Genomic DNA, 27380 nt, shown 5'->3' with positions numbered 1-27380 from the left:
TAATGTAAAAAAAGTCAATATATAAGAGTTAATTGAGGGGGATAGGCTGAACCGGTCGTAAGTCAGAATAAGCTCGGAGCAAACTCGATTACAGTGGCTACGATGATGGCTTTGTCGAGAAAATAGTAGAATAATCCGGAATAAGTCGGACGGATTTATATTAAAATATATAAATGACAGATAGGGCCTTTTTTTTTTTAAATAAGTGTTAAGTATGATTCGTATTAAAAGATTGATCGTGCAAGGATGACAAGAGATTTTTTGCCGACAGAAGCACGAAGAGTTTAGGGCGGGAGATTTATACGGAAAATCGTAACGAACACCGGCAATGAGAACAAAGAAGGAAAGAATGAATGAATGCAGATATACGAGAAACCGCAACAGGACGATAAATATACGAGGAGTTGGGACGCAAAGAGCGACAAGGGGACTCGGCGGCGAATAACTTTTGTCACTCTCTCTTTCCCTCTCGTTAAGAGAACCGCGCGAATGGAGCGTGCGGACGAAGCTGAGAGCCAGCGTTCCTCAAAGCGTAAGTAGGCTAAAGTGGAAATACGGGGATCAGCGGCGGCAGATCGGAGGCGGAAAGACGACGATGAGGGTGGTGAGAATCGTGACGTCATCATTGAGGGGTTGCCCGGGCAACGGGAAACGTTCGCCACGTCGGGACGCCGACGCGCGTCGCCACCACCGCCACCGTCGTAAAAATCAATTTAGACCTTGGCTAGGTGACCGCTCCGCGCTCTCTCGGCGCTGCTGCGACGCTGGTCGCTCCGCTCTCTCTCCTGCGAAGCGCGACGAGAGCCACGCTTCTCCGGAGGTGCCGGGCTACCACCACCGCACCACCGCCGCGAATCACATAAACTCGGTGCCGGGGACTAAGCTCCGGTAGTCGCGAGCGGCCAACTCATCGAGCGGGTGCTTCAGCGTGGGTGCTTGCGACGGTGCAGCGCGCGCAAAAGCGCATTACACACACACACACGCACAAATAAACACATACACACACACACATACACACACTCGCTCACATAATACATACACGTACACGGCCGCCACGTATAGACGCGAGAGTGTCCGCGCGCGCGCGCGCGCGCGCAGCCACGCGCGCGTACGCATTGCTCGCGCGTGCGACGCGTCGCATCCCGCATCGGGCGAAGCGACGGAGAAGCTTTAGGGACGCGAGAGAGTCGTGTACTCGTGAACGAAGCAGCATCAATCGGGCTTGTGGGCAGATCATAGTGCGCGCAAGCGGAGAATAATCGAGACGGCGGACGCCTGATGGGGAAGATCGACATGCGAGCTCACAGTGCCGGAGCTTGCGGAGACGCGCTACCTTCTCGGGGGAAAAGTCGTGGAGGCTCTTAAACAACTGGAGCGGTTTCCGGCGAGTCGACTCGTCGCGAGGAATGTACGTGTAAAGTCTGACAGATTGGATGCGTCGCGGGAGAAGCACGCGCCTCGCTTGCGTAAGAGAGTTTCGTGATCGCGCTCCGGCGATTGCCAGGAAAGCCACGAGGAAGAAGTCTGGGACCACACGAAGATAGATGCTGCGCGGAATGTGCTTGCGCGATCGAAAAAAAATTCGCGTGCGCTGTCAAAGCGCTCGATGAATGAATCTCGATTGACGTTCGGTAAGAACGGATGACGAACGCCTCTCTTTATGTTCTGACGCGAAGCACGGCGAAATTTTAAAAAAGCACGCCGAAAAACTGCGAACGCTCTTCTTTCGTTGACTGTTTGGTGTCTACTCGTAAACATTTTCTCCTCTATTCGGCAGCTTCAGCGAGGCTTTATCTCCGCGAGTCTCAACTCCGTGAACGCGTGAGCGAGTTTACGATTGTCCGCCCAATTATAACACACAAAGGCTTCGTAGCAAGAAGCTTCTTCTCATCTTCAGCCAGCTGGCATTCATGAGCGGACAGCGCTTTGAAGAAAGCTGACATCTCGATACATAGTGTCTTAAATAATATTTTGTAAATAGCTCTACATATACATATACATATATATATATATATATATATATATATATATATATATATATATATACATGAACTTTATCTAAAGAGAAATTTACAAAAAAACCTATAATCTTTTCGCAATTCTAAATTTATTATCGCGTCAGCCTTCGAAACGAGCCTTCTTATCGTTAATAAAAGGAAACGTTTTGTTACTCGTTACCGGTAAAGCTTTCCCGACTCGAGAAGAAACGCGTCCATTCTCCATTGATGAATAATGTCATCAATGACCGTCTTTTCGAGGAGCGCACTCGAAAAATATACGTAAGGATCGGACAAAGAGCAAGCTCGACAATGTAGTGTTCTGGTAGGTGCTTGCTGGCGGAGACTCAAGCTCAGACTATCACGGTGGCCAAGCGAGCCAAAACAGGTGGAAGATTTCCGGTGCGATATCCTGAAGAGCACCACCAACAGCTATCGTGCGACTATCGATGATGGTGGAAGACACGTTGCCAGAACGCGATTGGTTAATCCGGCGCGCGTCTCCGCTCGGCTCGTGCTTTGCTACTACGTGGCGTTCATCATTTCGTTAAATTTCATTTTTTTTCTTCGAAAACGGAATGAGGAAGAAAGAAATTTTTTGAGAAATGCCAGGCACGAAATAACGAATTTCGGGTTGGTACCCGATCTTAGGTTGCCAATGTCTAAGTCGTCGTTGCAACGTAAGAGAGGCAAATGTTACTTAGCCAGTTGTTAATGCATCTCTTCAGGGTATCATTGCGACGTACGAAACTCACGACGACGAATACGGCAAAGTGGGAAAAGTCTTGATTTTGATATCTGCATGTCGAAGAGCAAAACGACGATAAGAAATTCTCGGAGAAATTGGAAATTTGTTACCGGGAGGGGGATGAAAGCTTTGTTGAAAAAATTAAATATATAGCCACGGCGAATAGATAAATAAATAGATTTGTAGATAAATAATAAGCCAACAAATAGATGGAAGTAGAGCGGCTACCGATCGCCTGGAAGACGTATAGTAACTAGAATTCTCAAATGTAAGAGAATTAAGATCAGGCTAGGGAAACGTTTTAGAAGCTTGAGAAGAACTTGAATTAAAAATAGAGAGTAGCAGCGTGATCGTTCGTTGAGAGATGTAGGCTAATAATCATACTAGTAATCGGACTTGAAGAAGCATGAATCAAACGAACGTCAGCTCAAGCTGACCTAAGAAGAACCGAGGCAAAAAGTGGCGTGTTCCACGCCACGAATTGGAGAGAGGAAATCTTTAATTTTAAAGAGATATATTGGATCTGAACTTGGAAGAAATCTTTGGAGAGTTGCCAGTGACGGATGCAAAAAATCGTTTTATATTTGTTGCAAGAAAGATATTTAGAGAGTATAGCCATTATATTAACGAACATTTGAACGGTATCGTAAATTTCAATTTCGTAAATGCCGAATCGGCAAAAAAAAATATATATATATATATATGTACATTTCATTCAATCGAAAAGAATCTCATTTTTTCGTCGAAAAAATTATTTGCGATAATAGAATCGATGCGGCTTGAATCGTGGATATTAGTTTTATTGTAGCTCTAGATTGCCATTCTGAAGAGAGAGCAAAGATCTCTAGACATATCGAGTAAAGATCGAACCGGCAAAGCAGAGAGCAGAGTACCACCGATCCTTCGAATAAGATCGACGCTGACTCTTCCGCTATCCTGAAGAAAGATTCCACCGTCAAGCATGGCCTCGGTGGCAGCGTGGTTGCCATTTGCCCGGGCGGCGGCGATCGGCTGGGTGCCGATTGCCACACATCCACTGCCACCGCCGCCGATCCCCAAGGATCGGCGCAAGGCCGATGACGAAAAACTGCTGATCAATGTGAGCGGCCGTCGCTTCGAGACGTGGCGTAATACCCTGGAGAAGTATCCGGATACGTTGCTCGGCTCGAACGAGCGCGAGTTCTTCTACGATGAAGATAGCAAGGAATACTTCTTTGACCGAGATCCGGACATCTTCCGGCATATTCTCAATTATTATAGAACCGGCAAGTTGCACTATCCGAAGCACGAATGTCTGACGAGCTATGATGAAGAGCTGGCGTTCTTCGGCATCCTGCCAGACGTCATCGGTGACTGCTGCTACGAGGACTATCGGGATCGGAAGCGCGAGAATGCCGAGCGGCTGATGGATGACAAACTGAGCGAAAACGGCGATCAGACCCTCCAGCAGCTGCTTGACATCCGGCAGAGCATGTGGCGAGCATTCCAGAATCCGCACATCTCCACCGCCGCATTAGTCTTCTACTATGTTACCGGATTCTTCATTGCTGTGAGCGTACTGGCAAATGTGGTGGAGACCGTGCCGTGCGGGAATCGTCCGGGTCGCGCCGGCACTCTCTCGTGTGGCGAGCGCTACAAGATCGTGTTCTTCTGCCTCGACACCGCGTGCGTGATGATCTTCACGGCCGAGTACCTGCTGAGGTTGTTCGCCGCACCTAGCCGATGCAAGTTTGCGCGCTCCGTCATGTCGATTATCGACGTGGTCGCGATATTGCCCTATTATATCGGGCTCGGAATTACCGACAACGATGACGTATCGGGCGCGTTCGTGACGTTGCGCGTGTTCCGCGTGTTTCGCATCTTCAAGTTCTCGCGCCATTCACAGGGACTACGGATTCTAGGCTACACCCTAAAGTCCTGCGCGTCCGAGTTGGGTTTCCTCGTGTTCTCGCTTGCGATGGCCATCATCATCTTTGCCACCGTCATGTTCTACGCGGAGAAAAACGTCGACGGCACCAACTTCACCTCGATACCATCCGCCTTTTGGTACACCATCGTCACGATGACTACGCTGGGGTAAATATTGTCTTTTATTGATTTTTGTAGCGATGAATAATGATGAATCTTTTATATATATCAATTGCAAAAATCATATTGCTGCAAGTACATGTTTATCATTGTCTATATTAATGCACTGTCTATATTTATATTAATCTTTGCACCAGTTTCTCGAATGTTTTATTTCTCAGATCTTTCCTTTATTATTATTATTATTTTTTTTTTATTTAAATTGATGTAACAATTACGCAACTATCAACGTTGAAATAATAATAAACTTCTCCGTATGCTTTTTTTCTAAGGGCGAATCATAGCAAATCTTGTACGCCCATTAGAAATTGCGTTCCAACATTCTAATCGCAATGTTTCTTCCACATTTTTTTCTGCATGCGTTAATTTTTATATATATCATTGATCTTGATATTTTTATAATTTATACAATTTTACTTAAACATACATACGTGTCACATTTTTAAGAATAAAAGACAAGATATATCTTCACTTTAAAAATACATCGTGAAACTTATTAAACGATCATAAATATTTAAATGTTGAATTTGAAAAGTTATCTACATGAGAGAAATGCTCGATAAATCGATTCGTGCAAATTTTACTTTTACAACTCTCTTTCAACACAGCAATAGGATATAGCGTTATAGTGTATTCAATAATGTGACAAGTTTGTGCATATGCTGTAAGTGAATTTGTTCATCGAAGCGCATGAGAGTTCGAGTGTTGGACACAATCTGGCGATCAACTTTAGCGTTATAACTTTTTAACGAGATCGTTGCAATCCCTTGTCTCTATGTAGCTTTTTGTGCGAAACTTTGGCACTTCGTATTTCGCACGTTTTGAATTATTTCGATAATGTGAGCTTAATCGCTTCTTTTTCGAATCATTATTATTGCTTCGGGGGGACTTGAAATTCTTTTAAATTTTAGATTTATGAGAAACTTGAAATTGTTTATAATTTTCAGGTTTCGAATTCTTTTTTTTTTACATGGCTCTGGTACACGACTTACGCGAGTTTGAAATAATTTATACATGACCCTATATATGTATATGAGTATAGATTTTAATACGGATACGTATGTCGTTTGTTGTTATATTTGGCGCGCAAAATTTACTTTTTTTTTTTTTTAATATTAGATATTTGTTGAATTAGATTTTTTATCATATTTTGAAAAAGACAAGTTGTTTTAAAGTTTGCCAAATATTCATTATTACATAACAATGCTTATATACGATTATGTACGATGCAAGATCTATAATATAAAACATGGCTCCGTGTTATGAGTCTAATAAGTATCCATTTTATCGGATAACGAGCGTGATAAATTTCGTTCAGCGGAAATATTAGCGTAGCCTAAAAGTTCATATCCTAGTGTGAAATTTAGTGCCTCGTAAAATCTTGCCGCGTTCGTTAACCGTTTCTTCTCTTACTTGCTAGGCCCTAGAGATCGGAATCGGATACGGAAAAGTTTTGCAATTTTTCTCTCACGCCTGCGAGCGATGCCTTGGAAGCGCCGGTTGTTCTTCTATTTCACGACACGGCCGCTATTTTTATCTGACCGAATCTATGCCAATGTATTTTTGTTGCGTTTTCGCTCGGACAGCTGACAATCATGCTGTAATCCGAGTCACCGGGGACCGCCTAGTAGTTGCACCTACTTGTTACCAGCCGCACGATTTTCAGCAGGTTTATCTAGACCGAGTTTCGTCCACAGCACACACTTTTTCTTTTCGATGTATATTGTTGCCGAATACTGGACGGCATCCAAAGTCTTTCGAAAATGTTATACGGGAAATTGAAAAGTTCAATTGCGTAGTTCGTATCGATCATCGAACGTAAGCACTAAGAGGAAGGATCGGTGAATTAGGCAGTGATGATGTGTTGAATTGAGTAAATGTGGATCGTACTCTTTTTCTTAAAAATAAATCTTCGATAAAACACGCGATTTAAAGTTTAAAATCTTTAAAAGCAAAGGCAGTAATCTTCAGTCGAAAATTAATCTATCATATATATATATAAAAAAAAAAAAAATATTTTCTATATTCTTATTATTTTTCAGAAAGAGAGAGGGAGATAATAGAAAAAATTTTGTGATTGGAATGTTAGAATTAATCGAATTAATTTGACATGATTTTCAATGTTAAGATGAGAACGTGTATATTGTTGAAATTTTTAAACTTTGCTGCTAATGCATTTAACTTGATTTATAAAATCTGTTTGAAACTAATCACAAAGAATATGATTTATTATTTTATTTATTTTAAAGCTTTGATACTTTATTTGCTAGAGCATTTCAATATACATTTATAGCTGTCTCAATATGCCAAAACTATTTTTATATTTAGTTTTATTCTTCAAAATTTAAATAGAGCAGCGTGTCAATAGATTTGTATGTAAATTACACGTAAATTATATGCAAACTATCTTGTCTTCTTGTGTTGATAATGTGTGAGCGCTAAATTCCGTAGAATGTCAAGATTTTCTTAAAACACCGGACGCGCGCAAAACTCGTAAAATAGTGCTAAAGATAATCTCGGCATAGATTCGAATTTAATGGATAATGTGTGTGTAATGTATATCCATGACAGGCCGAGTAAGAAAAATGTCATTTGTTGGCAAAGCCGACAATGTATCGCGCTACCTGCTACTTTTTCGTGTGTCGGAGCTGCCTTAGAGTTTACCTTGCGTGCAGGACCAGGACAGGCCACTTCCTTCAAACTTTAACGAGAAGGATCAACAGGTGCCTCGAGGGTTCGTCTAGTTGCACCGCTAGTGATCTTTTTTTAATCTACACCGACCGAATAGGATCTGCCGATACGAATTAACTTCGATCGAGGCTTACGTGCATCTGGATTAAAAAAAAAAAAGGAGAAAATTGCGGTATCAAAAACTGCGAGAACTTTCCCAAATGAAAGCGTGTGCGGGATTAGTTTCGCGAAACTTTTCGCTTATCATAGGGATTACGTGCTTCGTATATTGACGAGACGCACGTCACTCAACTACACTTTTAATTCTTTACCGTGTAAATTTATTTCGGTTAAAAGCGCGGGTATTCTCTTACGCGGAGTACGGATTTATCGAATTAAGTAATCAAGTTAAAATAACTTTTATAACACAGAAAGTACACGGATTAATTTTTCACTAACACTTTACACAGTCGTGATACTATTTTCCTAATATATATATATATTGGGTGATTGCATAAGTTCGTGCCCGATTTAAATATAAACTTCAATAGATTATATTTTAGGGATAACACTTTTATTAATCGATTATATAGTCTCCATTCTTTTCTATAATGGTTTTCCAACGATCTATAAGCTTGTCGATTCCATTTTTGAAGAAAGAACTTGGTTTTTCTTGAAAAAAGTTTGTAAGGTGGTTTTCGACACCTTCCTCGGAATTGAGATTTTTTCCATTTAAATTATTCTGCAAAGACCGGAACGGATAAAAATCTGAAGGCGCAATATCTAGAGAATATGGCGGGTGCTGCAGAATTTCCCATTGCGACTCCTGCAGTTTTCCTGCAGCTTATTCCTTTCAGTCAGGAGATGCGGCACCCACGTATCAAGCTTGGAAATGTATCCAAGCTTTTTTAAATGACGAAAAGCGGTTGAATTATCGATGTTCAGCCTCTCAGCAATATCCTCAGTTGTAATTCTTGGGTTTCTTTCCACTAAGGCATGCACAATGTCATCATCGATGCCAGAAGGCCGTCCAGAGCGGGGTTGATCCTCCATGTTGAAATCACCATTTCGAAATCTGCCAAACCATTTTTTGACTGTTCGGAGAGCAGGAACGCGGTCCAAATAAACGCTTTGAATATTTCTTTGTGCAATCCCAACACTCACGCCTTTCCAAAATTCATATAGCATTACATGCCGCAAATGCACCTTTCGTTCTCCATTTTTAATGATTTCTCTTATGCACAAATGGATTTATCTGAACAATGTCTGACGCTAAATTGACATAAGACAACGTCATCTATTCGATGTAAGCAACAATTACCACACGAAAACAATAGAACTCCGTCATGCAGCAACTTAATGCCATCTATGAAAATCGGGCACGAACTTATGCAATCATCCAATATATATACAATGATTTGAATAAATTTTGGATGCGTCGTATAATTTCACAGGACATGTATAAAACGAAAACAGCAGGTTTAGTATTAATTATACATTCTATACATTCTATAAATAAAAATAAGTACATTTATAAATAAGTATATTTCTCGTGAACAGGAGGGGGGAGGGGGATAGAATCTTGTAGAAATATTTCTATAGTTTCTTCTCTTTGATCGCTATTTTCTAATAATATTCTTTTTCTTTTTCTAAAAGTACGTTCTTTAATATAAAGCACGGTTTTATAAACCGTGCTAAACTAATAAACGGGTCAACGTATTAAGGTGATAATAAGAACGGCTATAAAAAAATAACGGTCACATTTAAGTAAATTATAGAGTTCCCAAAATATTATCTTCTCATCATTTCATATATTGCATCGACCTGTGTGCCGCGCGGAAATTTATTCGACCTCTCGGAACGAGAATCGAGTGCATCACCGGAGTGCAAGGTACGATTCTCGAGCTGGTCGTGCAATTTATGCAGTGCTATTCATCCGCGTTATTTTTAGTGCAATAACCCGTCGCACCATCTTACGCATACATTTTACACATGCGTGTGAATTCAATGATGGACGTTATAATGCAAAAGTGTCGAGCAGCTGGCGAGAGATCTGGAACGGAGATCGTGAGGAATTCATGTGTAGCATATGGCAAAGGGAGCGGATTTAATTTAACATCCGTCTGTGGTCAGTGTTGCAAGTTCATCGTTTCATTAAAAATTCTTTTAATAATGCTTTTTATTTTCCATATAACATATCTTGTACGTTAGATATAAAGTTATTATTTTTTGTGAACGTATCTATATCAATCGGAAAAAAGTTATAATATTTTGCAGTTTAATCCGTTGATTTTCTAAAATGAGCAATATAATTAAATAAATACTTGCACTTTTGTCAACACTCTTTTCCTTTAGAAAACAAAAGAGAGAAAGAGAGAAAGCGAAAGATTAATACTATAAAGTGAATTGGAAGTAAAGAAAGGCGAGGAAACTTTAATACCATCCAATGTCGGGAAAATTAAGTAATACCTAACGGGAGTATCATGAATATCTAAGTTGGGTATTAACTTTCTTCGACGTATTTTAAATCACTACGAATTTTATTTATTGCCAAGTCTATCGATGTAATCTAAGTCTATTTTTTTTTGTCTTACCCCCGTTCATGTAAATTTTTTCAAATTTATGCGTGATTAAAATTAAAGCGATTACTTTGGATGCATAAAATGCGTTTATGCCATGGCTTCTGACAGATAAAAATTTGTTGCAAGCTTACGTGAAGCGGATAACGGTCGCCGTAAATGAAAATTAGCAACGTTTAAAAAGAGAAAAGTACAAGCCTTTAAAGGGTCTATTTAGGATGCTGAGGGCGCCGGGCCAAGCGACGTTATTCAGTCTGCTGTAAGTGGGACACAGTCTCCTAGATCTCGACCAGATAGTATCACAGTGCGTTATTATTCAATCTGCTCGGTGCATTCTATCGGCCAATCTCCCGCCAATGGAATATATCGAGCGTGAATTTGTGTCGCGGCGTGAATGAAAGTCGCGTTCGATATGATGTGACAACTAGGTGCGTCTCGCGATCGCGCATTCTAGCTATATTATTATATAAAAATTTCGAAAATCCTTAACAGAGATGTATTGTATTTATTGACGAATGTTAAGTCATACTTCTTTTGTATAAATTTCTTAAAAATTATCGATATATTCTTATTGTATATACAAGCATGTATCGTATTTGATTCTTGATTGATTTTAAGCAGATTTTATCGTGAAATAAATTCGCATGATTTGTGCGATGTATGTTTATCTGTCTTCCTTTCGCAATATTTGATGATTTGAGATTCGATGATTTAAATTATGATAATATATTTTCACTACGTTACAATATACAGGGTGTCCCATTTTAATCTCCTCAGGCAAATATCTCAAAAACCAAGCCCGGAAGAGAAAAATGTTTCAGACAAAAGTTGTTTGGTTTCGAGGGGGCCATAAGATGGTACCATCGGTTTGACCTTGGAAAATCATTTGAAGGTCATGTAAAGGTCAATTTTAAAATCTGAGATGGAAACCCCCATTTTTTATTTAGTATTCTTGTAGCTGACATCGAGAGCTTTCCAAAACACTATAATAAAGTATTTTTTTATTAAATACTTTTGTACTTTTTGAGTTATTTTATATTTTAATTTGACATATTTTGATATAAAAAATAAAATATTTCGTAAAATATTCAGTTTTCGATAATCTTACCGTAATACTTTTATGTACAGATTAATGAGACAAATTAATTAGTGCCAAAAAAAACAAATAATTGTTTAAAAAAATTACATTGTAAATAATTTTCTTAAAGACAATTGATTTGTCTCATTATTCTGTACATAGAAGTATTACGGTAAGATTATCAAAAACTAAATATTTTACGAGGTATTTAATTTTTTATATCAAAATATATTGGATTAAAATATAAAATAACTCAAAAAGTACTTAATGAAAAAATACTTTATTATAGTGTTTTGGAAAGCTCTCGATATTAGCTACAAGAATACTAAATAAAAAATGGAGGTTTCTATTTAAGATTTTAAAGTTGATCTTCACAAATCTTCAAATGATTTTCCAAGGTCAAACCAATGGTAACATCTTATGGCCCCCTCGAAACCAAACAACTTTTGTCTGAAACATTTTTCTCTTCCGGGCTTGGTTTTTGAGATATTTGCCTGAGGAGATTAAAATGGGACACCCTGTATATTTTAGCAAACGTGATATGTATTTTATAGTGTTTCTGGTTTTTTTTTTGGTCATACTCTGTGATTCGGATTTCTATGTCGATATTTATCTGTTTCGCGAAACAACGAGAGCGTGATAAATTTTTCAGAGAAAAGTTATCGAGAAAAAAATGGCTCGGACATGCAGCTTTATTGCTAAAGCCGCTACGGATATAATGTATCCTGAGGCAATTCTTTGCACGATTATATATTATAATACGTGATGCAATATTGCGCGCAAATCGAAAATATTGGATAGTTAAATATGAATCAATAGGCGTTAATTAAAAGTTAAGTGACTCGAGAGATATAATGCAAATTGTTTCATACCGCGTTATTATGATGAAAATATTAATATACATTTTGCAATGTCTATATTTATACAATGTATCTAAATTTTTTCTACGTATCTCATTTGACATTTAGCAGTTTCTTTCGATCCGTGTAGAATGCCTTAAAATAAACGAATCAAATTTATAGAATCAGATTCTTTGAGGAATTTGGAGTCATTTTCGATTCGCTCGATACATTCATATTATCGCAAATCGATGGACGTGTCCATTTTCCGTAAGAATGAGCTTACATGAGAAAATATGGTTTGTGCGACAGATAGCATAGGGATAAAAGGGGTTATCTCTCTCGGGAAAAATCTTTTTGATTTAAGAAGCACGCTGGTAATATTAAAAACAGATTTTCGCACGGAACTTTCAACCAAATCGCCGAATATTTATCTTGCTAAAAGAGAGAAAGAAAAGGAAAGTTTCTACGATCGTTCGACTAATTTGCGCGATATACGTGCGTGCGATATATCATACATGAGAAATGCTTCCAGGATAAGAAGGCCAAAAGACATATTAAAGATGTCTAAAGGACGATGAGACGTTTTTAAGTCGTCTTTTAGGGATACGTGCTGTCTGCTCTTTCTGTTCGGGACCAGGCGCAAGTCTCTCTCTCTCTCTCTCTCTCTCTCTCCTTCTCTTGAGGAAAGTTTTTCTCTTAAAACGCACGGGCGCGGCCGTTTTTCCTCGAAAGTTTATTTAGGTCGCGAGACGGGGGTGGATTAAGGTGTGCACGTAAAAAATAAGTACAAGGGCGAAGTTCGTATCCGTCGTCATTGAGTTCCGAAAATAAAATCTCTCAAGTCTATATACATTCTACACTATGAGCGCGAGATCCTCGGGAGATCATAAAAGGAGAATCCTCGAGAAAAGCAAAATTACGAGATAATATAATGTAAAATACAGTGAGATCTCTTTTATAACAAACTTTTATTTGAAGTTGAAGTTATTTTGACTAAAGTTTCATAATACTCAATGCATAGTCTTGATATAGACATTGACAGATAGACATTGATGTAGACAATTATAAACTCTATAAAATCTTTCAGTTTCTCTATAATATCATTCAGATATTGCACATTGCACTAAATTATTTATAAAATAATTATAATAAAATAATAAATTATTTATATTTTACTAAAGTAATATTTTATGTCAATCTCTATATTAAATTATTTCTGTATTGTATCCTTTTTGTGCTATTAGTTTAAACAATTTTATATATTTATATAATTCGAAATTTTATGCGTGTTACATTTGGAGACAGTATGCATTTCTTCTAATGATATAAATTCTTAAGCTAAAAATATTTTAATGTCTTTCTCTCTCTCTCTCTCTCTCTTTTTCTCTCATTAAATCAATAATAATAGACTTGCAAGTGAAATCAATTTGAATTAATTTCAGACTCAACTATTCCTCTTTCTAAATAAATAATAAATAATCTCAAAGAAATACAGAGAGAGAGGTCTTCTCGGTTAAATAACTAAATAAAAAATTGTGTTGATCAAAGGCAATGACGACATCGTGTAAAAAAATGACCGTTAAAGATTTTTTCCGGAGATTAAAAAACTCGAGATATTATCGAAGATTCGTTCGCGCGATGTTTAATACGAGATGGCTTTAAAATGACGTTAATGTGTACCTTAAGGGCGGAAAATAGGTCGGAAGGTAGTGCAGAAAAGAGGAGGGTCTGCAGACATCGATAAACACTTTACCGTGTCAAGAAAGTCTGATTGGCGTATCGCCAAAACACAGACTTCCCAGTCATATTAATGCACCCTTTTTTTCTCGGCTCAATGCACTTTTTACAAAATCGCTCATCCCATTCTCTCTCCATTACGCGTCGTGAAAGCCGCATAATTTGAGAATTATTTACAGATTAAATTAAAGAGAAGACTGTAAGACTACGAAGCGTAACGCTCGCTCTAATAATTAACTCTATAATTTCTTTTTTTTTTTATTTTCTCATTTTTCCTTAAATATTATGTATCATATTATTGATACGATAATACAAATTTTACGCATGTTTGATATACGCGAATTATAATTTATAGAATAAAAAAATTCTAAAAAGGGCAGTATCAAAAATGAATCAAGTTTTCTTGATACTAACAATAAGTTTTGAAATTATTTTTATCAGCGTAATATGCGATTATAATCAAAACATTAATTATTATCTGTCGACATGATTGAATGAGAATTTATCGCGAATATTTAATCAGGAGTGCTATCGTAATTAGTTCGCCGAACGAACATTTGTTGCCATTTGTTCTTTTAATCATTTGTATAGATAGGTATATTTTCACGAATCACAATGCATTTGCTTTTATGCTGAATATAAAACGATATGAGATAAAACCCTTCGCGCTGATATTTACGCGGTCAATTTACTCATTTTGTATTATGCATTGAACCGTTTTACAATGTAGTGTCCGCAATATTACAGCAATATTGGCTGCATTTGCCAAATTGTTGCCAAATTATGCAAACGGCGCGATTATCCAAGTTTATCGCCTCGCGCACATTTGATTCCACAAAACTCTAAGGGATGAAATGATTTATATCCTCTGATTACATTTTAAATCTATTTAATAACTCTCGAATGTCATATCGAATAAAGTAATTGTTATCGTGAATCTTTTAATATTTCCGATCATTCATCTATTGTAATGCCACAAATAATTATTCAAAGAAAATTGATTTAAGATTATTTAATAAGTAAAAAATATATAAATCAATTAACCTATGATAAAAGTCCTTGGTCCTTGATGAATCTAGCTTACCATATATATATAAAAAAAAAATTATTAAAGTATTTATCTTTTCCCTAACGCAAATAAGTCATTGTGTGTGGTCATATCTCAGCAAAAATAAAATTGCCCTTTGTATGGGCGCAATTGTAATGGCAGAAAATTATCACGTTATTTTCTCACCGACCCTTTTCACCAACGCGTTGCTAGTTTCTCGCGAGCTTCGAGCTTTTCTCTAAACCCCTCGCTCTAAAAACGTTGCAAATATATGCAGTTAGTATTGGCATTTCGTGGTTGGAATAATAGAGATACAACACAATGATAGGAATGCGGCTATATTATTGTAATTAATTGGAAAGCTAAGGCTAACGGAAGTTTCAATGAAGAAAATTGAGTAGAAACATATTTATCGGGATATTTTTGTAATAATAAAAATATAGAAATTATAGAAAAATTATTATATTTTATTATTATAAATAAAAGCGTAAACAGTTTAAAATTGCCAATTTAGTTTTAGGGTGATTGCATTTGATTTTTAACGATACATTAATCAATGGCTCACTAATCAATTTAATCGATTATTGACAAGTATGTATATAGATGGACATGAAAAATATCGATGCTTTGTTCCTTGATTGCACGAATTTCTTGTTTTTCACCTTGAGAGAGAGACAGACAGATAGAGTTTCTTTTCTCTTCTTCACATTTTATCAATCCTCGCGTACTTTCTACGAGATCGATTATGATTTTGTATCATGTGACATACATGTAAGCCTTGCCGGGGAAATACTTTGTTGTATGGACAATCATACTAGAAGAGTGTTAAGCTTATAACTTGACTAGCGATTTTTCTTTTTCTTTCCACCACCACGCGATTAATTGTACGTTTTCACACAACAATTTCTTCGAGGTTGGACTGAATTCGTTTACATATATTATATTGTATATCGATAAAGAATTTCCACTCCGTATCAATCAACTATGACTTAATGAAATTAGTCGACGAATAAATAATTATGTTTGTTCGTTAAAGATTCTAACCGATAATGTATCTACGCTGAAAGCAGTAAAAAATGCAAATTATTCTTAAATTGAACAGAACTTGTATTAATAATCTTTTTGCAACTTTATTCATGAATGGGATTGTTAGTGAATATGATATATATGTGAAATTAATGCAGTTAGCAAATTAAACGTTAATTGCATGTTTATATAAAAAATGTAAATATCTTAATTTTAATTATTTTAAAGAGACAATTTAGACAATTTTTCTATGATTTGCGTTGACTTATCTGTGAGCGAACAAAATGAACGAAATAAAAAACATTTAATTTCTCTTTCACAGGGAGACGCTTAAAAATAGTCTTAATAAATTTATTTTTTTCTTAGAAATATATTAATCGTGAATTGATATTATAATTTATGAAGAATAATTATATAAGCAATATATAAAAGATTTTATTCAATAATAAATTTTGAATAATTTTTTAAATTTTGCGTCAGTTTATTATTCTGCTTGATTGAAATTATTTAGCTGCCACTTTTAAATGTATTTTCGCTTTCTAGCCGACATTATTTTTCGCAGCTCGGATAAACCTCTCGCGTTGAATTTCCGGAAATGTAAGGCCTCCATAGTTTTGCCTCCAATATTCAATCTTGTTCTCCCTCTCGTTCCATATTTCTCCCTTTCCATTGTGTCTCGCGCCCTTTGCAAAAATATCTGTCGTATTTCTTGTTCAAATCCCGTATCTTGTTGATAGAACAAACGGAACAAAAAATCTCTGATTTATACTTTCGAATTTGCAAAAACTGTGCAAACATATATGTCTTTTTAATAATCGCTATATTTTATATAAATACACACAAGTCTCAATGCATCTCCGTTGTAAATCTTTATCAATATCAATGCAATATTTCATTTCACGCACATATTCTACAGGGTGGCCCCGAACATTTCAGCCAGACTTTGGGATCTTATAGAAAATTTAATTCTGAACAAAAAATTTTTTGTATAAACATGGGTCGAAAAATGCTTCCTTAAGAAGTTATCGCTCAAAAATCTCTAATGCAAAGGAAGAGCAAAAGGTGAAAAGAAAATAAAACTTAATAAATTTCCTGAAAAAACAATAAAAATAAAAATCTTTTTTTTTTTTTTTTTTTTTTTTTTAGAAAAATAAAACAAATTTTTTAAAACTAAAATAGCACGTAATAGTAGAAAATGAACAAAGACGTGAAAAAACTAACTATTTTCAAAATGTCCCCCCCCCCCCCCTCCCCACCTAACTCCAATACACTTTCGGCATTGAATAGTTTTGATCTCATTTGAAAATTTTTTGTTCAGAATTAAATTTCCTATAAGATCACAAAGTCTGGTTGGAACGTTCGGGGCCACATCCTGTATATAGTCAAGTTTTGCTGGAAATATTTTTGTCTTTCTGTTTTCTGCTATCAAGCTCTTTGTGAATTACTATTATATTATGTTACAATATTATATTAATTGTGAGTGTTATTGATTTTTTTATTGTGTTTTATATTACATATTTAAACGAAAAAAATTAATATACTACGTAGCCAACAAACTATCGATTTAATAGTTAAATAATGAGACTAGAAGTAAAAAATCTAACATCTAATATCGAGATTTGCGCGTATTGTAAAATAATTAAAATAAAAACAAACATACTCTCTTTTCGAAATTCTAAAAATTTCAATATATTTTTCTCACATTGTGTAACAAAACGTGCGATGTATTTAAAAAAAATTTCGAAGCATCAAGCATTTCCCGAGATTGAATACTTTCTTCTCAAATTAACATCAAGCTTTTCGTTGAACAAAGTATCGTATGGATAAAAAAATTAATGGTTGCGCGTGGTCTTCGTCATTTGTCATTAGTGTGAAACACTGAAAAATGATTTCCGTAGCCTTGCTAAGAACGCCTTCCGGACAAGCAACGGCGTTAACAAGATCCGATTTGTAATTCATGAAGCGCGCAACGGGATGGATTGTCGCACGCGCCGATTGAGAAAAAGAACACCGAATGAAAAAAAGAATTGTTTCCTTAACGCTCTATTGAGTTCATTAATCTCGTGAAAATTCAATGCCTCGATTACTTACATTTTCTCGCTGACTATTAATAGAAAAGAAAAGAGAATGTGTGGAGACAAAAGTAATCGGTTTCGTACTTCCGTTAGAAGAAACGAGATATTTTGAAAATGTAACGAAACTGTCTCTATTTATATTATATGTTCCACTGTTCGACTTTTTACTTATGTAATTTATTTACAATCTAATAGTTTCAATCTTCTTAAAAGTTTACTCCAATTTGACTATTTTTACGAATTTGTACATGTTTGTCGTGAGAGAATCTAATTTTGATTCAGAATTATAGTTATATCAAATCGTAAGTTATGTTATCTGAAAGTTTTACAAAATCTCTAATTGTCCTTAAGGGACGTAATCTCAAGAGAGAATAAATCTCGTTTCTCTCTATCTTTCGCCCTGCTTTAAGCGTGTAAACATTTTTAGTTTGCATAGTTGAATAGGCGTATGAAGGAGATTATATAAAAAATAATATAACTTATAACTTCACCGCGCGCGGTTATATCAAATCTGATAATTCAGATAGAGGAGCACTAAACGAAATCAAGCGCGCTAATTTTAATTTTTATTCTCGTTTCATGTCCATTTATTATATTAAATATAAGCTATATATTTAAAAATCCTATGTATTTTACGATATTTATAAAATTTATTCTTTAATGTCAAAATAAAGATTAATATTTATCTTACTTTTACGATACATATTTTGCATATTTTCAACTTATACAAATATTAATCCGAAATATATACATCACATTTATTTTCGTTATTCTTAATTCGATTATACGCATACATAATCTATTTCAATATTAATTTTTATATTTAAAGGGAAGCACATAAGTTATTGAGATTTTTATTTCGTTGTTTTGTGCTGATTAAATCGACAGTGAATGTATTGTACCATATTTGGCTACGATGCTTCTATCTTTTTTTTTTTTTTTTTTGCGTTTGCTCATTGTCAACTCTTCTTTTCCCATAGAATTTTTCTTTTCATGGCCTTCCGGCATCTATGTCTCTATCGATCTGCTCGGCCGGGGCCGTGTACAAGGCCGGTTTGGGCGGGGTCATGTCACGAGGAAAGAAAAATTGACAGCGATGAGTCGGTGCTTCGAATAGAGAGCTCCGAGACTCGATTTTGAGCACGAGATAACCATTTTTCTTGTTGAAATACGATATTGTTTTCGATAAATAAACGCCTTATGATACGAGGCATCGTTTTTTCTGCGCAAAATTAACAAGAATTTTTACACACGATATATATATATATATATAGTAGTTTATAATTATTATTGTAAACTCCTCTCTCGTCTCATCTAACATTAACAGGAAATTAAAATTGATTGGGATTTATATAAAATTTTATGTTTCGAGAGCGATTAAATCCAATTTGCCATGAATATATATTCGACCAAAGATAGATTCAAGCAAATCTGATTAATATAAATATATGAAACATTAATAATAATAAATAATGTAAAGTTTTTGCCCCATTTTTAAGAGAGAGACTCGATTTTGGCTTCAAAGCACAAGATTTTTTGCCTTGATTAATCATCAAACGCTTACTCAAAGTATTTCATTGATTAATCTAATAATAATTCAAATACTCCTAATAATCCAAGACAGAGGTATATAACATCATTAATCGCTCTCGGAACGATCAAACATGTCTCGCTCAAAAATGCTGTATGTTACCACCGGCAGTACTCAAAACCTCCTCACCCGGCAAATGCCTTCGTTAAGGTAGGAGATACCATCGAGGAGGAAAAATGTATATTACAACAAATTAGAATGTTTTATAATATTATTGTGATTTAATTTTTTAAATTTTTCTGAAAATAAAATTTAAATTGGGTATTAATATTATATATTTTAATCTTATCTCTTTAGTCTTTCTTTTAATGTCTTATAGCCCTAACAATCCTATTTGCTGGATGAATCAGCGGAGATTCGGGAAACATATCCCTAACCGCATGCCCTAACCGCGTTCCCTACTCGCGTGCCCTAATCGCGCACCCTAATCATATCTTATGTATTTCTCGCTACGCATTTTAGCCAATATTGGCCGCTTATTTTGCGTAGCCTATATCCATTTTTCGGACCAATTGGACCTACCTTTCGTTGCTCCTGGCCACTTTCTGGATCGATCTCTAAACCGAGATCGAAAAAGGAGATACAAACTCCTTTTATCGCCGGATAGCGCATTCTCTTGCGCTCGTAAGGAGATAAACTCCTTCTTTTGCCGAATAATTATTGTCATTGACAGATGAGCGTAAACATTTCACTCTCGATGACGATCGTGTGATTTTACGATCGTTCATTAGATGTTCATTTTAATATAACTTTATTTTAACTGAGACAAAACCAAGTTATTAATTAAAATTTTAGTTAAGAAATTATGATAAATTATTATAAATATATAAATTTGATTAAAATTTATATATTAATATATAATTTATTTAATAATATAATAATATATGATTTTAATTTATATAATAATATGTAATAATATATAATTTATAATAGAATAAGATTAATTTATACAATATTTATGCCATTTATTATGATATTACAGATAATTTAATTCATCGATCATTTGGTCTCTCTTATATCAGTTAAAATAAAGTTTAAAAACACAGAAATTCTACGATATGGACGAGCTGTAAGAAATTAGGATAAGATTGGCGCGCGTTATAAAAATAAATTACCATTACACGTAATTAATTATAAAATAATATAATTGATAAAATTACAAACGTTCTATATTTAATAAATCAGATAAAATTGGAAAAAAATGTTTTCTATAATCTTCCTTTTATAATTTAGATTTTAATTTATTTTTGCAATGGATGCGATGCATTCGAAAAAAAAAAAAAATTTTTTTTAATTATTCAGCTTGATTTACTTTAGCTCATCCATTTAAAAGTAACGGATTTATCTACAATTTGCAATCTACAATCTACATCTACAATCTCTACAAATCCGTTACTTAAAAATTAAATAAAAGTTTGTCACTCACCGGCACTGATGCGCAACAGCGGAGTTGTTGATCTTGAGGCTACGCTGTCTGTAACATATAAATATAAAATTCAAATTATAGCAGCGTCCAAAATATAATTAATATTTCAAAAAATTATTACTTTACGTGCCAAATTTTATATCCGATGCGTACAATAATAAGCAGATACATAAATACGAAACAATTTTATAAATTTTGAGAAAGCTATTTTTTTTTTTTTTAACACTGGAGACATTTATCGGAATTATGTAAAATTTTTCTTTCTAATTTTCTCTTGTTTAATTCATTCAAATAATGAGATTGAATTAATGCGCGTACGCGATTTTTAACAACCAATATACAAATAATAAATACTCACCCTTAGGTTGCTCCGCCGGTGCAGGATGCCTTTCCTAGGCCTCCTCCTCTTCTCAGAATATCAGGGCCGCGCTACGTTGATCTGTAACATGCAAATAGAAGATCAAAATTGTAACAGCACTGAAAATAATTAATATTTAAAAAAATTTATTATACGCATTGAATTTTACATTTAATGCATATAACAATTTACTCACCGCAGAGTTGTCCCGTCGGTGCCCGATGCCTCTGCTAAGCCTCCTCCTCCTCTCAGATTGATTCACACGCGCGATATTTTAAACGACACTCCCGCACTTTCATTAAAAGATTACTTCCGCACTTGTACGCGCGATACTTCGAACGACACTCCCGCACTTTCGAATTTCGGCACGATCGAACCCCGTTTCACGTGAGAATCACACTTCGAGTCGACAAGTCGGGAATTCACCGATTACTTCGAGCAAAGGTTAAGCGGAAGCGGAAGAAGACGAAATCGATCGATGGAATCGACGCGAATGGGGTTCGCTCGACTCTTGACCCGCGCCTGCTCCCATCGAGGGCCGACTAGAACATCGTTAGGAACGATTTCATACGAACCACCAAGTCTCTATCGTACAGACCGAGCCGGGTTTATCGTAAGGCTGATAGACGGGTCGAGAATGAAGATACCCACCTTCTACGTGCTAACAATCTAGCATTTCGAAAGCGGGAGATCAACTTCTCTAGCGAGCGAAAATCGAACCTAATTAGAACAGCCAACTCCTCAGATGCCAAACATTTTAGTATTTCTACAATGTGCTGTTAGACGGTACAAGAGAAGGGACCCATTAACGACGATTCCAAAACAATCGACCGAACTCTAACCGATTCGGGCCGAACCGTTCGTCGGAGCAGAACGTGCCCTCAACAGCCGATTCTCGAACCGAAGTTCAAGATTAACCGCGCGAACATGCATCTATATTATGCACGAACATACGTTGCTACGCGGCCGGCATTCACCTCAGCCGCGACACTGAGGCGTTTTAACGTTGCGCCTGCATTAATATATTAAATTTATTAATACATAAATATTTATATAATATATAATATTAATATAGTATTAATATTAACTGATATTAATATAAAATTAATTATATTAATAGGTATTAATATATTAAAGATTGCAACGCTGAGAGACATCCCATTTAGCCGGCAACGAAGTATGATTCTCGATGACAATCGTGAAAACGAGATAAAAGTCCAACGCGAAGACGCGACGACGCGAAAACGCGATATCGCGACAACGCGACGCATCGTTGCTCGTACGGCACGATGACGGCAACGACGACGCACCAAGGTGCGTTCAACGCAAAAAATGCGCGTGCCACGTATGAGCCATTGTACGACTCGTGGCAATGCTGTGTCGATACGCGACGCGAAAGACGCGAAAGCCGTCCGCGGCACGATGACGGCACCGACGACGCGCTGCTACTTTATTGCTCGAGTATCGCCGCGCGAATGATAATATGTAAGAAAAGAATTTGAGGGTCTCGCCCCACTACAGTTTTATTCAAGCGTTTTTGTATAAATGATAACAAGGCCGTGAACAATAGCGCGCCAATGTTTACGTCGGTGTTTACGGTACCAAGGCCAAATACCATGTTAGATATTATTAATTTGCTACCAAAATATTTTACGTACTATAAAATATATATGCAAAATATTAAATTATCTAAGTATTTTCAATTATTTATTAAACGGTTAATGTATCACGGAGTTTATCGTTATGTTAATTAATGAATTTTGCGATTCGATCGTTTTATAGCACGTTCTTAATCCAAATTATATCTAGATCATCGAAAAATCAAATGATGTAGTATCATGAACAAAATATATTTGATTCTATTTATTGTTAAAGAAATAATTATTATTGTCCGTAAAGATCGCAACAAAACGATAATTTATAATTTAGATTTCTCTGTCACACTTCGATTCTTACTTTGTAAAAGATTCTTACTTACATTTCATCGATTTGAGAATAATTTTAATGGATTAATGAGATTTTTGCGACTAAAATCACATCGATCAGATAATGTTTAATCATTTAAATTAATAATAAAAATTTTGATCACATATTTAACTAAAAATTATCCGGTTTATGTCGTGTTTGGTATTATTTTAATCACAAAAATATCATTCAAATTATTTTTAAACAGGTATAATATAAAAATTTTATTTTTTATTATAATATGACACATATATATTCGTGAAATACTATACCTATATAAAGGAATAAGCCCCTCGCATATAAGAGATTTCAAAACACTTTGATGATACGTCATCTTGCTTGCTTTTTACTCATTCTCTCGCCTCTTGCTTTCAATAACATCGAAGACCTTTACTTATCTATAATAATTTATCTATAATATTCAAAAATCTTATATAACAAAAATTAAAATATTTATGTTTTATTATAGAAAGTAATTTTTTTTTAAATAATTTTAATGGATTAATGATATTTTTACGATTAAAATGATATTGAATACGATATAATTCGGATAAAAAAATTTATGTTGTAATTTTTAAATTTGTACCTAATTAAAATTTATCCAAATAATGTCGCGTTTTTTTATGTCATTTCATTTGTAAAAATCTTATCAACTAAAATTACCTTTAAAAATATAAGAAATATAAAAATTTTATGAAAGTCTTTATAAATATATCCAATGAAGATGGCCCAAAGAATGGCACCGAAACGTACGCTATAATAATTTGAATTATCTTTAAAAAAATTTCTTGCCCCCCAAGTACTGCGCGTGGCTCGTATTGCCCTTTACGTATATTTTTATTTGTACTTATTATTTTAATTAATATCAAGCATTTAAAGCAATAATATTTAATGTCTTTATAATATCTATTAAAGAAGAAATACAATTGAAATAATCTTTTTTATTATTATATTTATATTTAAAATAATATATAAAGCGTATAGAAAATGTAAAATTAATTAAATAGAAATTCAAATATATTTCGTCGAAATGAGAACTCTGCAAATGACATAATCGAGCATATTTTTGATGCAATTACTCTTGGTTATACAATATATGCCAGGCAATCCGGACTCCAACTTTCGAGTCTGGAATAAGTTTGCCCACGAAGTGACCCAATTGCTTGGTGTTAACACGCTCTTCTATAAACTGTGGTATTAACTTCCAGTAAAATCTCTGCTTGCATTTGACAGGAATCTTGTTCTTCGCTTTTCTCTCTTTCTCTCTCTCTCTTTTGTTTCTCTTTTTTCCTACATTCTTCATATAACTTTAACGTCGTTAACATCAAATATAAATTGCACAGTTGATGCTGATTTAAATATTTAATCGTGATTCGAATTCATACATAATTTCACAGAAACGTCTTTAATAACTTTCTTCATTGAAGGGTACAGTTATATACGAAAATTATTTCGCAAAAGCTTTTTGGTGAATAAAAAATTCAAATTTAGAAGTTGTTAAAGAAGAAATGTTTAAAAAAAATTGAATTATAATTTTATAGAATTTATTAGATATGTTTTATATAATGTGATAATGTTCTTATATGTATGTGATAACTATATTGTTTCAAATCTTCTATCACTCGCATATTGACTTATTTTTTCGTCAATTTGAAAATTATAAATTTATTTGCTCGTTAATATAAAAGAAAGAGAGAGACAGAGAGAGAGAGAAAGAAAGGGAGAAAATATCGAGTGAAAAAATCGCCGGTCTGTGCGAAAAAAAAAAAGAAAAAGAATCGATGGAATCTCATCGACCCGGGATTTCGAGTCCAATTCCGCGACAATTTTTCACGCTTGTCCGATATCACTTTAAAACGGTTATCGCGTCGCCGTTTCCAGCCGATATAGCGATCGACTAAAAATAATATTTCCACTCGCGCACCAGGCGTGACATTTAACGGTTACTCGCCCACGAATCGACCTGACTCTCTCAAACATAATTAACCCTTTCTCATTAGCCTCTTTCATGGTTTACGGTCCGATCGGCCCCTCGACGTCGTAGATAATCGCCGCGATAGAAGTGGCTCGCGATAAACTCGAAGTGCTGGCCTACAATGATATTCTGCTATAAAAGTGCTTCGCAACAGCACGTTCTTGTATACCTATTAATTTGTTGAATGTAAAGTATATTTAATATGAAATAGCGTAAACAATTATCGCATTCTTTTATTCTAATGTTGCTTTTAATTTCTGTCTAATAATTTTCACTGTTATTAATTTAATTTGTATTTTTCCGTTCATTGTAATCGAACGATTTGAAACAATAATTTATAATTTTATAAGAAAATACATAAATTATATAATAATTTTCTTTATTAAAGGTCTTAAATTAGATCTCGACCGTTATGCTCTCGATATATTTCCTAACGCATCTTTTTATTCCTCGAAGCATTTTTAATTGAGGCTATAATAAAATCGATAGCTGAATATAAGCTAACAGCCTCACGCGGCTTTCTATTGTATAGCTTAGCACGTTATTACCTCAAGCCTTTCAATTATACTGTAATCCGAACAATTCTATCCATCTAAAGCGTGTACACACACACACACACATATATATATATGTATATATCGGTAGAGATATTGTCAATCTAATTTTAGATCATTGTATCTAAGTGCTATCTCGATGAATGAGAATTTACAGAATTTTGACATTTGACATAGATTCTAGGATTTGCTATGTATATCAATGCAATATCGATATATTATATGTAAATTATTGTGAATATTTTTATTTCTAATAAGATAAAAAATTATATTTTTGAGAAAAAAAATTACATTAGCTTTTATGAAAAAATTATTGATCTATTAGGAATAATAAATTTTATTTTTAATTCAGCACATTTTTATGCAATAATTAAATCACGAAATTATTTCCTTTTATTTTATAATATGTGGTACATTGCTACTTTTTTTAAAAGATAATAATCATTTCTTATATTGTAATATTGCGTTGTAAGGCTTTAAGTGATTATGCCTTTCGGTTAACCTCTATGACATATTGGCGTGTATTAAACAGCCGTTGGGTTGAGAACACGCAACGCAATTAATATGCGCGCTAATTGCTCAAGTTTAGGTAATTAAGAAATTTCCGTGCCGTTTAGAATCTCGCGAATATATGGAATTACGCAAACGGATATTAATTTGCTTGGCCAAAGGCATCACACGATATCGCTTGATATAATAGCATATGTGTAGTTTGTACACTACGTATATAATTTTAACTTTTGTAAAAATTTATTTATTTTCGGTAAAACTGCACAAAAAGTAACACACCTTCGATTTAATCGCCACTTAAATATGTTGTAGAGGAAGTTTTTCCGAGTAATTCTCCGCAAGAAATAAGTGGGGGAGGGTCATTGGTTTAGAAGATATAACAGATTGAGGTTTTCAAAATTTTTAATGCGCTTTTTCTCAGATATTATAAAATAATATGTAGAAAAGTGCAGTTCGTATACGTTGTATTTGTTGTAGAGCCGACGAAGAAATGTTTGTTGTACATTCTACCTTACAATTGTTGTGGATGGGAAAGTGGATGCAGTGGGTTTCTTTCCCCCTCCCCTCCTCCTTTCCTACCGGAAGATATAATCTAACCCACACCTATTTCTAATATAAAATTAAAATTTATGCTTCTGTTTATACTTATATTAATGTTTCATTTTTCATAGGAAAGCTTTTAACGAACTGCGAGAGATACGTGAAACACATTATTAAACAAGTACCATATCTATGAGTGTATACCTACTCTGTAAATGTAAACAAACACTGCTCTACACAAATACAACAAATAAACGAACATTATTTTTTTCTTATTTTATAATAGAAAAAGTATTATAAAACTACAAAACTTTAATTTATTATATCTCTTGAACTAATGCCGTCCCTCACAAATCTCTTGCCAGGAATTACTCGGGAGAGCCTCTCCTATAACATATCTAAGTGATAATAAAATCGGCGGAGATGCGTTACCTATTATGCAGTTTTATCTCATTTTCTTTCATTTTTTATATGATACATTGTTCAATTTTTATTTTATCTGAAAGTTTTGCATTAAGACAATCATTCTGTACATATCTGTATAACGTAGCTTATAACTTGAATATGTTATAA

At 34.9% G+C, this 27380-nt stretch overlaps 1 protein-coding gene across 1 annotated transcript in view; it reads left to right on the top strand.

Moving 5' to 3' along the window:
* The first annotated feature begins 801 nt into the window (after positions 1–801).
* The window catches only part of LOC138939668 (potassium voltage-gated channel protein Shal), a 49872-nt gene continuing 23293 nt past the window's right edge, over positions 802–27380 (top strand). The window contains exon 1 of the mRNA XM_070307690.1: positions 802–4821. Within this exon, the coding sequence (XP_070163791.1) occupies positions 3707–4821 (1115 nt within the window). The 5' untranslated portion in view covers positions 802–3706. The remainder of the gene's footprint in view (positions 4822–27380) is intronic.

Source organism: Polyergus mexicanus, unplaced genomic scaffold (assembly GCF_030449975.1).
Source record: "Polyergus mexicanus isolate NDT 795.1 unplaced genomic scaffold, iyPolMexi1.0 SCAF_15, whole genome shotgun sequence".
Taxonomy (NCBI): domain Eukaryota; kingdom Metazoa; phylum Arthropoda; class Insecta; order Hymenoptera; family Formicidae; genus Polyergus; species Polyergus mexicanus.
This window is presented reverse-complemented; position numbering and strand designations above follow the sequence as displayed.